Source organism: Mytilus californianus, unplaced genomic scaffold (genome assembly GCF_021869535.1).
Source record: "Mytilus californianus isolate M0D057914Y unplaced genomic scaffold, xbMytCali1.0.p SCAF_2, whole genome shotgun sequence".
NCBI classification, from domain to species: domain Eukaryota; kingdom Metazoa; phylum Mollusca; class Bivalvia; order Mytilida; family Mytilidae; genus Mytilus; species Mytilus californianus.
The window spans coordinates 130,265,475-130,279,272 of record NW_026262668.1 but is presented as its reverse complement, the minus strand read 5'-3'; the positions used below and the strand labels follow the sequence as shown (position 1 = coordinate 130,279,272).

Here is a 13,798-nt window from a genome sequence, read left to right as displayed (position 1 = left end):
GTCCCATTAGATTCGTACGTTGAGTTACGTACGTATGTCATTTATTGGAAATCTCTATTAGAAAATACTTGTAAACAAAACAAAAACATTTGATACATGCCTCCGAAACGTTTCCTTGATTTACATTCACAAGGACCACGATATGAAATAGTCACAAGCAATACAAAGCAGCACATATTAATTCAAACAACCCTTATGCAATAAAACACACGAAGCCAATGCAAGCAATACTATGCTGAACATATAACATTATAGTTAAAGAAAACATATTGTTGTAAATTAAACATATCTAGTCCCTGGTAGGTAGTTGTCTCTTTGGCAATCATACCACATATTCTTATTTGAACACGAACGATTAAAAGATCGTAACTCCATTGTTTGGGTTTGAGCTTTTCTGGGAGGTTAAAACCAGAAACTAATATGCTTCGGACGCACCTAATTAATGAAGTGTAATAACAGTTTTAAACTATGTCACACAGCAGGTAGATAGGGATGCCATTATTTGCATGACATAAAATTAAATTTTCTCAAAAACACCAATTAGAGTTTTAATTTTGAATAGGCCATATGTTGTAGGCTCTTTGTCTCATTTGGTGAGGACTTCCACAGACTTGCTGTCTCATAACTAAAGCTTTCATTACCATACCATGTGTTTTGGTAATAATATATTAGCTATGCCTTAGTACCTTAATTAATATGCATTTTCATAAATGGCAACTACTCTAGATAATGTAAAGGATATACTTGGTAATCAAACAACTGAAATTTAAATAAAACGAACATTAAACGAGATTCGTAGAATTTCAAAATTGATTTCAATGACAAATATATTATAGCCAATTTCCCTATTTTCCATTCAGAAAATAAATCTTTTTATATATCATATATTATTTAAAAGAAGCTTTCTAATTTTATAATTGGACCTCAGCCAGATTATTTACTTCCTTTTTGTTTCAACAAACCTGTTCTCAAAACTATAAATTAAAGGAACCCGAAAATAGACGTAATCGCTCAATGTTACTGACATGGTCCAGACGTGAAAATGACTTTTAAATTACTTGTATTATGTTGTGTTATTCTGTTTTTTGGAACTGTGCAACCATTGTCCGGGTAAGAGTCATTATAATGTAGATTTAAATCAGATTTATTTTGAAATTGTGTTGTTTGGGATTTTGTCAATTTTTCTGGTATGATCTCCAAAATCTGAATAAAGTCCACTGATATATATTTTTTTAACTTTTAATCAACAAGGAATGTCTTTCTTTCAGTGTAAATTAAGTTCATATAGGGGGTATTCATTAATCAATGACATATATGATAAGCATCGATTTATTCATTAGAAGTAAACAAATAAAGTTTCATTATCGCATTCTTCGTGAACCGTTAGAAAGCTGGAATGCGTTTGGCAAGTATTGGCTTCGACAATTTGATAACAAGTATTATGATCAATATTTTTTTATGTAAGTGCTCAAACGTTATCGGGATGAAGAAACCATCGAATATTACAGTTGTAGTTCTATATTTGAAAAACTTGCGAATAAAAGAAACTGTTTATCCGAATTTTCACGAGTTAAAAGTTCGATACCAATCGATTTCATAGAAATTTTAGAAACTGGTAAAAATATTAATGAAAAAACAAACATAGAATTGAAACTTTCTGATGAAATGTTCATATTAGATAGAAACGACAAAAAAATCAAACCTAAAGAATTGAAACTCAAATGTATTCGAGACATAATTAATAAAGATATAGTTCCAAAATGTCAAAATAAATGGCAAGAAATTTTTGGGCACGATTTTAATTGGAAAATAGTATGGGACAATCTGAAAAAAACTAACATTGGCAATAAAATAAAAGAATTCCAATGGAAATTCATTCACAATATTATATATACTGAAAGTAGGCTTAAAAAAATGAGATTGTCAAACGGAAAATGTCATATTTGCCAAACGGTAAATAATACTGAAAATTTGCAACATTTATTTTTCGATTGCAGTACAACCAAAATAATCATTAGTAAAATCAAAGATATTTTCATATTATGGAATGTTCAATTAAATTATGAAAATCTAGAACAGTTTATGCTTTTGGGAGATAACAGTGGTCAATCGAACCAAAACGTACTTGTAAATCTCTTTTTTATTTTACAAAATGGTCCTTGTGGAATATAAGAAACAAAATTAAATATGATGGGACAAAAATGTCATCTACAAATATTTTGAATCTTTGGAAATCATACATGATAACCAATCTGAAATCTGTCCCCAGCTATTTAGCTAATAATACAATAGACAAAGAAAAAATAAACACATAAATTAATTATATATGATAATAACAAACCGTATAGGAGAGAACAGTCACGATGTTATGTGGTCTGTTTTTTATGTCTCTTTAATTTGTATTAGGTAATCCATTGTTTAGAGGTGCACTCGATTATGTTATATTGTTGTATTATTTAGTATTACATTCTAGAAAGATGTTCTTTTTCATTTATTGTCATATAAAAGAATATTTATTATTATTATTATTACACTATTTTGTTCTGGTTATAAATACTGAAATTGTTGAATCTTAAAGAACAAAGTTGACTTTTTTTTAGCCTCCTGCTTCCCGGGCAGTTGGTTTAATTGTAAACGGGGATCCTTAGTCTGCTTTCTAGGCAACTGAGGAAATTGTAACCAGGAAATTTTTGGAAAAAACAAGTACCTATTTAAAAAAAAAATCAATGACATAATTGTTTCATATTTGTCACACCTATTGTTAGGTATCATGTTTTTTTTAAAAATCTTTTATGAAAAGGACATGTTAACCGAGCTTTATGTCAAGGTTTGTTTGTGATGTATGGTTTACACAGACAAATGCACTTCTGTTAGACTGCAGGTTATCAATTGAAAAAAGATGAGAAGCGTTTCATGTACCTCTCATTGAATACTTAAAAGAGAACTAGGCAACCATACTCGTTTCCTGGCAAACAAAAAAGATGATAAATTTCCAAAACTATGTAAACAATCTATTTTGAAATTGAACTTTATATATTTATCTCCCTAAGGCAAGATACATGATATTTTCATTCCGCATACTTATAAGTAATTTAAATGTAATCTTTCTTATTACCCTGATTTTATAAAAACATGGCATAAATGATCATGCATTGTGTGACATGTTTTTTTTCAGATTTCATCATACGCCTGAAATACGGTTAAACCCTATGCTTTCAATGAGCTTGCAGTGAAATATGTTTTTAAATGTGAGGAAAACCGCGCAATGCGTTCCGCTAAGTATACACGAAGTAAAGAGGGGAAATACGATGTATTTTTCAATATCACGTGTTATAGTTTCAACCAATCAATTACTAATTAATCAATCAATATATTCATGAAAATTATTTATCATTTTGATTAGTTAAAATAATATAATATGTCATCTAAATGATGTTGACGCAAACATGTCTTATATTTGACAGAAATTAGAAAATTCCTTGTTTTTGTCAGTTATTTTGAATTAATTTGGTGGCTTTGCATTTCCCATTTTCGACGGTTGTCATATATAGAGAAGGATCTGCCTACCTTTCCGGAGCACCTGATATCACCAAGTGTTTGGTTGTATTCGCGTTGCACTGCTTTTAGTTTTCTATGTAGTGTTTTGTAGACTGTACTAAGTTAACTTGTGTCCGCCATGACGCCGTGACATTGTCAGTTTTTCTTTGACTTATGTGTTTTGAATGTCCCTTTTGAATCTAGCTGCCTCATTGTTTTACTTATTTTTAATTACTGTTATTCTCCCAAACAATACTTTCAATTCTCTTTTTCTCCTTATTTTATTAGGGATCGCGTTACTATACAAACAAAATGATGCTACGTGTATAAATGAAATTACAACTGAATTACACAAGTTTATCAGCTATAAACAATCGCAGATCTCCATGCGGACTTTAAAGAAGGAGATATATGCAGAAGTTTTTATATAAATGTGGTTCACATAGTTCAACATACTAGTACAAGTTAACATAAGCTCTTCACAGGACTTTTTACTAAAAGGTGACAATATCAAATGACAAATTTGCAAGCTGAAATGAAATTGACGATCGTATCTATTAGGGAAGAATTAATCAAGTAGAAATAGTTAAATATGGGGAATATAATTTCGTTCCTTTTGTTATGTTTGAGCATTTAAAAACGACACAAATACGGTATGAAATTGCTATTCGTGCCTTAAATTCATCAAAACTGTTGGCGCACAATGTTTTGGGATTTGGGAGTTTCAATTTAAACTAGGTATTTGATTTTGCCTTCCAAAGCATTTGAATTGAGAGCCACTGATGAGTTTAATGAAGACGAACCACACATTTGACCTAACAAATTATAATCCCTGTATCTTTGATGAGCTTATTTCGTTCTAGCTGTCAGATTTATTGAAATTTTTATTATTGCTCTGTGAAAATTATTGGTTAATGTAATTTTCTGAATAAATATTGAATCGTTTACTTTAGAATCGTTCATCGATTCACGTCTCGCTTCGTTTAAAGTTTTTTTTTTTTTTTATCTTTATTTGTATATTCAAAATGGATAAACGATATTTTATCATCGATAAACCAGTACAATGTTCTGCTATTTTCATCTTTGCATGTAAATTTTTTATACAAATACTTTTTGACATTCCAAGAGCTCATAACAAGGCAATATAACAGAAACAAAAGTAACCACGGAACAATCAGAAATCATTAGTTAAAAAAAAAAACAGAAAAAAAACAACAGAAAACACCATGACCAAAACGAAAAACGACGAAAACATAAACAACAATAACAAAACATTGCACCAAAATCTAGAGAAAGACCAACACGAATTCACAAAACCCATGATACTAAAGACGGGTGAGTATTTCCTACTCTAATAATATATACCTGTTAAAATATATTCTGAAATTTAGACGTTCTAAATGTTAAAGCAATATCTACGAAAGTTTGAAAGACGCCATCATGCTTTGACTGCTTGTTATGAATATCTATGACCCAGATGACAATGAACATATTCTACTCGCTATATTCAAAATCATATTCTCTTCTTCTCTTATTCATGACATTATCAATGCCGCCTATCATCTGATGATTAGTGATGTTATTACGGGGGACCTCAATATCGTTCAAGACCTAGAGGTTAAAAACTATTTGAAAAGGGACCAAAATATCGTCCTCCATCTAAAATAGATTGGAAACAGTGTCATCAGGTCATAAAAGACGCTCTTTCGTCGTATTGTAAAAATTGTTGTAAACGGGAAAAGTCGGATAAAATATCTCTTGATTCTTATTAAAAAAGATGTATGAATGTTAATCATATTCGAAAATAAATTTAAAAAAGTACATAATACGCCTATTTCTAGAATAAGAAACAAACTGCTAGCAAAAGCAAAGCGGTTTGTGCTTACCGACAAAGCAGCCAATAATGTGGTGGTGGTGGTATGCCGTAAATACTACACGGACGTTCTTAAGAATGAAATTTTAAATTTCTCTACATTTAAGCCCGTGCGCTCCACAGGGAGTCATATAGTAAACAATCATATCATAACCGCATCATAGCTTAAGGCCTCTTCTGAACATTTGAAGGCTTTACTATGTATTGGCTACCTTAACTACACCAAAAATCGGTAAAATGTAGTTTCATCTCGGTCTCTTGTTCCTCTCTCGTTTCCTTAACTACTATCAAAGAACTTATCATTAACTTTTCCAATAAAGCATATGAAAATAATGGCATTCACTATTTTTGGAGTGAGATAAATTACGTTCTTTTGATGGTCCTTTTCATTCTGTTGACAGTTTTGACTTTTCAACTCTTTACACTACACTTCCACACAATCTTATCAGTTAAATGGTCGTTTGATAAATATGATGGCAAATATACTTGCTGCAACTTATTTAAAGCCTACAATCTGTCATCTCATTACTTACTGTGGATGTGATGAGATGATTGAAGCTGTGAATCTTCTCCTTGATAGCATTAATGTACGTTTCAGCAGTATAGTTTATCGACAAATTGTAGGGATTCATATGGGCATCAATTGCGCCCCTTGAATTGTTATAAAGCATTGTTTATGACCAAACTCAATGAAGATTCGTCTAAAATGCATTTAATTGATAAATTCAACAACACCGTTATTTGGATGGTATTTTTTCGTTGAATAATCAAGAATTTTCTAAATTTACTGCCGAAATGTACCCAAAGAAACTTACTTGAAATAAATAAAATATAAACGGTAATAACTGTCCTTTCCAACATTCAGATATTTCAGTTTTACACGGGAAACTCTACACAAACATTTACGTCAAAAAGGACGATTTGTCGCTCCCTATTGTTAATTTTTCTTTTTTGGATTGTGATGTTCCATTGCTACCATCTTACGGTGTTTATTTATCACAACGGGTTCGCTAAGCCTGTGTCTGTTATTACGTTTTGGATTTCAATTAACGTTATTTATGTATTACTGGTAAATTATTAAGTCAGGGATTTCGTTACCACAAATTACTTAAAACCTTTACTAAATTCTTCCATAGATACAAATATTGTGTTTGTAAGTTGGCTGTACCTGTAAAAAAAAACTTATTACAAACGGGATAGCACATCCTAATTTTTACGGAGATATTGTTTATGGAGCCCGGAAATTTAGATACGATCCGGGTAACCTTATCGATCCTTTAAATGAATTTATTCTAAAGATTACCAATTCAACACTGTAATTAGATCTTTGAATATTGTTTTTATTGGTTTAAATATTGATTTTGCTATTAGTAAATTAAAATCAAACTAAATTTTACGGTAATATTGTACTTAAAGTGCGGAAATCACTATTATCTAGACATAAACAAACTTATTAGTATAGGTTATCTTACCAATGTGGTAATTCGATCTTTGAATATAGTTTACATTGGCACTAATATCGATTTTGTCATCAGCAAATTAAAACATAACTAAATTTGTATTCTTCTCAAACGGGATGTATAAAGACACACCCACGTTCATTTTAATCTATAAAGAGGTTAACTCCTAACTATCCTACTGCCTGTCAATACATTTATTTTTGGCATTGCACAAGTCATGTCTTCTTTGAATGTCCATGACGTTAAGATACTAAATCCCTGGGATGCGTTTTAGTTGATTTTAGTCTCTGATGCATGATTTTTTATTATTAATTGTTTTTGGCTTTTAACTAGCTGTCAGTAACTGCGAGTACTCTCAAATCGTACTTTCTTGTTTATTTGGCCTGTTGATACTTATTGTAATGCTTTTTTGTTATTTAATGTTATTCAGGGTTATATCTGGTCTATATACCAGCTTTGATAAGTGTTTGGTATTATTATAAACTTTCACTTCTTCGTACTATGAACATCAAAATTATTTATTTTGTAAAAATATTTCCTTTCTCTATTTGAACTGTACACGTATACCTAACGACACAATTATTTTCATTTACCTGTGTTTAAAGTAATTGCAAATGGCTGATATTTTTGTTCAAGCATATTGTTTTTCTTAAATTGTTTAACATTTCACAGCGGTATAACATGTTACTTTAATTATTCTTCCCTTAGTTTATTTATTTTGTATTTGCATTGTATCATAGATCAAATTTATTTGTTCAGTGTATGTTCACTGGTGTTAATATGTCTTTTGATTGAGTTAAGCCATTTCAATTGATATTTTATAGTGTGTCTTTCTATGTTGTGATGTTACACTATTGTTTCAGATAAGGGTGAAGGTTTGGTACCATTAAAACGTTTAAACCCGCTGCAATTGTTTGCACCTGTCCTAAGTCAGGAATCTAATGTTTAGTAGTTGTTGTTTGTTGATGTGGTTCATAAGTGTTTCTCGTTTCTCGTTTTTTTTATTAAGATTAGACCGTTGGTTTTCCCGTTTGAATGGTTTTACACTAGTTATTTGTGGGGCCCTTTATAGTTTGCTGTTCGGTGTGAGCCAAGGCTCCGTGTTGAAGACCGTACTTTGACCTATAATGGTTTACTTTTATAAATTTTGACTTGGATGGAGAGTTGTCTCATTGGCACTCATACCACATCTTCTTATATCTATAAACATTATTTTTATATACATTCATGGCCCTACAATCTGTCAATAGCTGTATCTTGGCTTTGCACAAGGTCATGTTTTTCTCTAACTGTTAATAACGTCTTAGATGCATGATTTTTGTATTAGTTGTAATTGCCTTCGAACTAACTGTCAGAATCTGCAAGTACTCTCAGATCTGTAATAAATGTCTTTTTTGTTTACCTTGCCACGTCTGGTCTGTGTTTTTGTTACATGTTTTTCTTCTTTGTGTCGATATGATGAGTTAAGCCCTTTTCAACTTATTTTTATAATTTGTTCTTATGTTGTACTGTTACACCACTGGCCCAGGTAAGGGGAAGGCTGGCGACAACAAACTACTTTAACCTCGCCACATTCTGTATGTGCCTATCCCATATCAGGAGCCTGTAATTCAGTGGTTGTCGTTTGTTGCTGCATATCATATTTGCTTTTCGTTCATCGTTTTGTACATGAATCAGGCCGTTATCTTTCTCGTTTGAATAGTTTTACATTTGTCATTTCGGGGACTATTATAGCTGACTATGTTGAAGGTCGTACGGTGACCTATAGTTGTTAACTTCTATGTCATTTGGTTTCTGGTGCAGAGTTGTCTCATTGACAATCATACCACATTTTCGTATTTTCATATAAGCAACACGAAGGGTACCACTTTTAAGTAGGAACTAATTACCCGCTTGGACCACCGTAATTGTTTTACGGTTTTCGTTTTTAGAAGTGTTGCTCGATCGAAAGGATCTGTGTAGTAAGGTACGGACTGTATGTTTTTTTCTTTTTACCGCTCTACCGGAATTTTGCCATCTTGTTTAGTTATCCATATTGGATCGCAATTTTGATTAGGCCATTTTTACAGGAGTAAAGGGCCTTTAACCAATTTTTTTTCACGAGGTGTTTGTAACTCCTCTGAAACTGTTTTAGAGAAAGTCTCATGATCTGACTTTTTTACCGGAGTTATGGGACTTTAACTATTTTGTTTTAAAGTATCGTTTCGTTTTCGAATTCTAATTCTCTCGTTTGTTATAGTGTCACCTTGTGTTGTGAATGCAATTTCTCTAAAACCATTTGACAAAGAGCTCTCATACTTGGTTATATTGCTTGCCATCATGTGTAGTGTACCATATCGTACCTTCATTTTGATTTAACCATTTGTATGGGAGCTATGGGACTGTTATTATACTTTCACTATCGTACCAAAACGACATATGTGGTACAAAACACAATACATTAAAAGATTCTGCAAATTTATGCCCATTTGTATGAGTTTGAGACATCTTCTTCCACATAATAAGGCAAAATGCATAAAATTCAAACAAAGAAGATCAAGAAAATCAAGAAATTACACAAAATAATCATAATTTCTTATATGTTGCCATTATGAATAGGAAAATATTAAATTTGTTTTATTTTATGGACACCTTTAACTTTAGAATTTGTCTTTCAATTTGGACCAATTCTTTACCTTATTGTCACAACTTCTTTGATCGATCGGAATTAAGAATTCCTGTGGAAGTCCTGTTTGGTAGCCAACACATTTTATCTTACAATGAAACAGGAACGCTCAATTCCAAAAAACATTATAAGCCAAGGATGTATAAGCCATAAAAACGTGAGGATCTATATGACAAAAAGGAACATAAAAGGACAAAGATAACCTATATACACTCCAAAGAGTTATTGAAAGGTTTATCTAAGTATAGAGAGACTTAAATTGTTTCAGGTCATAAGTATTATCATTGACGTCATGAAGACATTGTATTCGACAATATTTTAGGCAATTTTTTATGTTCTAAAAAGGTTGTGACTTCATTCTTTTGAATCTTTGGTTATGTAACTCTTTTGCCTACAGCAATTTTGAAGATTTAGGATTAGTCATGTTCAGAAAATATAATCCATATAGTGATTCTTTTTTTAAATTAATTTCATTTCATATTAAGCTTTTTCAATGTTGTAAGTCTCTTATATCGAGTTTTACTCCCAACATTGAAAGTCAGCCAAGTTTAACTTCCCTCTTCCTTGTAGTGCATATTACTCATCGTGTCCTTCACCAAAACAAATAAAGCAGATATAGTTCCACAAAAGTTCATCCATACTGTAATAAAAGAAATTTGAAATATGAATAGTGAAACCAAAAACCTCAAGTCTAATTTGGCCAAAATGAGATTTAAAAAAAGAACTCACAAAAAAAAAAAAAATCTAAAGCATGAAGGGGTATTCATATTGACACCAAGGAAGACATATTCAAAACTTAATTGAGGTCGGGTATACGTCATTGAGAACGTAATCCAATTATCCAAACAAAACAAAAAAAATGTTTAGGGGTTTTAACTCAATAATTTTTTTTTTACCTTCCTTTTACTTGAAATTGAAAACGGATGATTTTAGTCTTAAATAGCCATTTCTATCTTATCATCGTCTGCAGTGTCTGAACATAAAACTTCCGCAATATAAGACTTCTAAAGATATTTTAGTTTCAATGAATAAAGCACGTTCAACATTTTCAATGGTATTATTTTTGTTATGAAATATATTACAATTGATTTTGATTTGGTTTATTAAATGCTGCTTCTTATAATTGCCACTTCTGATCTATTCCCAACTTTTTTGTGTTTAATGTAATGTTGCCTGTTGTTTGTTTTGTTGTATTTTGTTTTCTGAGCACGGTGTTGCCTGTCCTTCTTTGAAAAATGATTTTATTGCCGCTTTGCTATATTCTTACTTGTTAAAATTTATGAATACTATGATTGGACTGAAGGCCTTAGATATTGAAAAGTGATAAAGGCGATTGTCGACTAAAGGATTTGTACATATATCTTAAGGTATCTCTTCGAGGTAATTACATAGTTGGGATTCTGTTTCATTTACGTTTCTTTACTATGATTAATCTAGCCTTACTTTTCAAAGCTAGCTTATAAGATAGACAAACAGACCAGAACGGATTAAAAAGTATTTTTTTCTGAAAAAAAAAATGAGTACGTACGCTTGTTTGTAGACGGCCAGACACTATTAAGTATTGGACGACAGTTTCATTTTATATACTTCCTCTTATATAGACTTTGGACTTTTCTAAAAGGGCGAAATAATTAAAATATTGATAACCTGCTTTATTATTCTGTATACAAACAATTCCATGCGGTATTTCTGATTTGCAATGTATGTAAGCATAAGGACTCGTTCAACTGCATCTGAATATCCAAAAACCTTCATTTGTGTTACTTTATTGGTTTTCAAGTATTTTTCTGTGGTAAGCAAAGGACAAGGTATGATAAGGGCCATTTCTGCCCCCCCCCCCCCCCCCCCCCCCCCCATTTTTCCCGAATTTAGAAACTTTGAAGTTGAAACTTATTTCGCATGTGAAATGATCTATAGTATCTGCTCGTCAACGTAGCACCTTATTTTGTTATATTATGTGCTCATATCTGTGCAAACTGAGACCTTGAAAATGCAATGAACGCTGAAAAGTGTCAAAAATCTATAATTTAGTCATGTTTGTGGACGAAATTCTACATCAGCGCCAACGTAGACCATCCTGATGTTTTCAACCATCAATTCTACTCTATTATATCTTTCAGTTTATGAAATATCATGATGGTCTACGTTGGCGCTCATATTTTAAATTGAAAAAAAAATCCGATTGTTTAAAATTTTGACGAATTCATATAAGACGTCAAATGAAACGGCCCGGTTACGAGATTATTCCGGGGTTCATAATTAATCATGATATTAAGTAATAATAGATATAAAGCATTTTACCAAGATATAAACCTCTCTTAAAGATGATATGTACGTGTAGTTAATGTTATGTATTACTAACTATTACATTATTGAGAGTAGAAGGCATCTGTTCAGCTTAGCATTTTATTCTACACTAAAATAATCAAGCAAGTTAACATATTATATATCGCTAATTGATACAACTGTGTAAGGTAATAGTCTAGGCGGTGCCATATGGTTTTCATCACTTTGAGGTTACAGTTCATTTGATAGCAATTCATATTAACTTTAATAGTTTATATTGACAGTTTCAATTAGACATAACATTTCCTCCCTTCTTATTTTCGAATTCCATAGTAAAGTTATTGTATGCGAATGATAAGGTCATTGATAACAATCAGCTGTTCAAGGCACGTGTGGAAAGAATGAATGAAAGAAATTAATTACTATCTATGTGTATATAAAATTTTAACTATGAAAAACACTAATATCATGCATTCAAAATATTTATCCCTACAGTGATTGCAATAGAAAAAAATTCATTTTCTCGCGCACACAATCACGCCTAACATAGGTTATAAAGGGAGTTATTATACCCTTACGGCACTACAACCAATGTTACCAATTTCACGAAGTAACCGGCTTTCTGGTTCTCAACGGATATCTTCTCTGAATTGGTTCTGACAAAGGTAGTTCGCGGTCTTGTGGTTTCAGTTGTAGATCTTGTGGTTACTCAGTTGGTTCATCCGGAATTATCTCTAGTTTAACTGTTTTGTCATTTATAATTTCTTTTCCCTGTTTATCGTGAAAGTCTGAGTTTCGTATCTGGTCGGCATGACGTTTCCAGATACTGTTGGGCAAAACTTCTACCTGATAATTTAGCGGTCCTTCACGTTTAGTTACAAGTCCACTTGTCCATTTATTTGGTCCACGGTAATTACGTACGGCTACTGTTTCTCCCTCGGGAAATTGTCGTACAGTCTCTTTTGTCTGTCGGTTTAATTGCAATTTTCATCTGCTTATCCTGAACTTGTCTATTAATATCTGGTTTGAGCAAGTCAAGTCTGTTGCGTAACTGTCTACCCATAAACAACTTAGCAGGTGTTTCATTCGTTGTACTATGGGGAGTATTGCGATACGCAAGTAAGAAATTTGCTAATTTCTTGTTTAATTCTGAATTTTCCCCTTTCATTGCCTTCATGCTCTGTTTGAAAGTCTGAACAAAACGTTCAGCGAGTCCGTTTATTGCAGGATGGTAAGGTGCACTCTTGATATGGGTTATTCCATTCATTTTAGTAAATATTTGAAATTCTGCTGACACAAATGGTGGTCCGTCGTCGCTAACTATCTGCTCTGGCAATCCTGCTCTCGCAAATATAGTCCTTAAAACTCTGATTGTCTGTGTTGAAGTGGTACTTTTCATCGGTATAACTTCAGGCCATTTAGAAGTAGCATCAATGACAATCAAGAACATATAATCAATAAATGGTCCAGCGAAGTCAATATGTATACGTTTCCACGGACTTGACGGCCACTCACATGGGTGAAGTGGTGACTGTTTCGGGTTACGATGGTGCTTTTGACATCCGGAACTACATTTTGATAGTGATTGTATCTCAGAATCAATACGTGGCCACCATACGTTGCTCCTTGCCAATAATTTCATTTTCACTACTCCTGGGTGCGCAGAATGTAACAGTTTTAATGTTTGCTCTCTAAATTTTGTCTGAACAATAGTACGTATTCCCCACTGTAAACAACCTTGACATATTCCGGTTGAAATACGGTTTCAAGTCAATATCATCATTGACGGTCCAACCTTTTTGTACAAATTCATAGACTCTTGGTAAGATCTTGTCACGCGCAGTTTCTCGTCTAATGTTTGTTGTTTGTTAAGCTTAAATGTTCTAGCTGCTTTAACATGAAAACGTCAACTGCATCAAATTTCTCACCATCTGATTCTGTAGATTCCTGTGGTATTCTCGATAGCGCATCTGCGTT

The 13,798-nt window shown here is 32.3% G+C and overlaps 1 protein-coding gene across 6 annotated transcripts in view; it reads left to right on the top strand.

Moving 5' to 3' along the window:
• The first annotated feature begins 1,006 nt into the window (after positions 1–1,006).
• The window catches only part of LOC127731025 (uncharacterized), a 349,419-nt gene continuing 336,627 nt past the window's right edge, over positions 1,007–13,798 (top strand). For all 6 annotated transcript variants that reach the window (XR_007995416.1, XR_007995417.1, XR_007995418.1 and 3 more), the window contains exon 1: positions 1,007–1,110. Coding sequence is in view for 3 of the 6 variants with exons in the window: in XM_052239772.1 (XP_052095732.1) it covers positions 1,043–1,110 (68 nt within the window). In the remaining 3 variants the exon portion in view is untranslated. The remainder of the gene's footprint in view (positions 1,111–13,798) is intronic.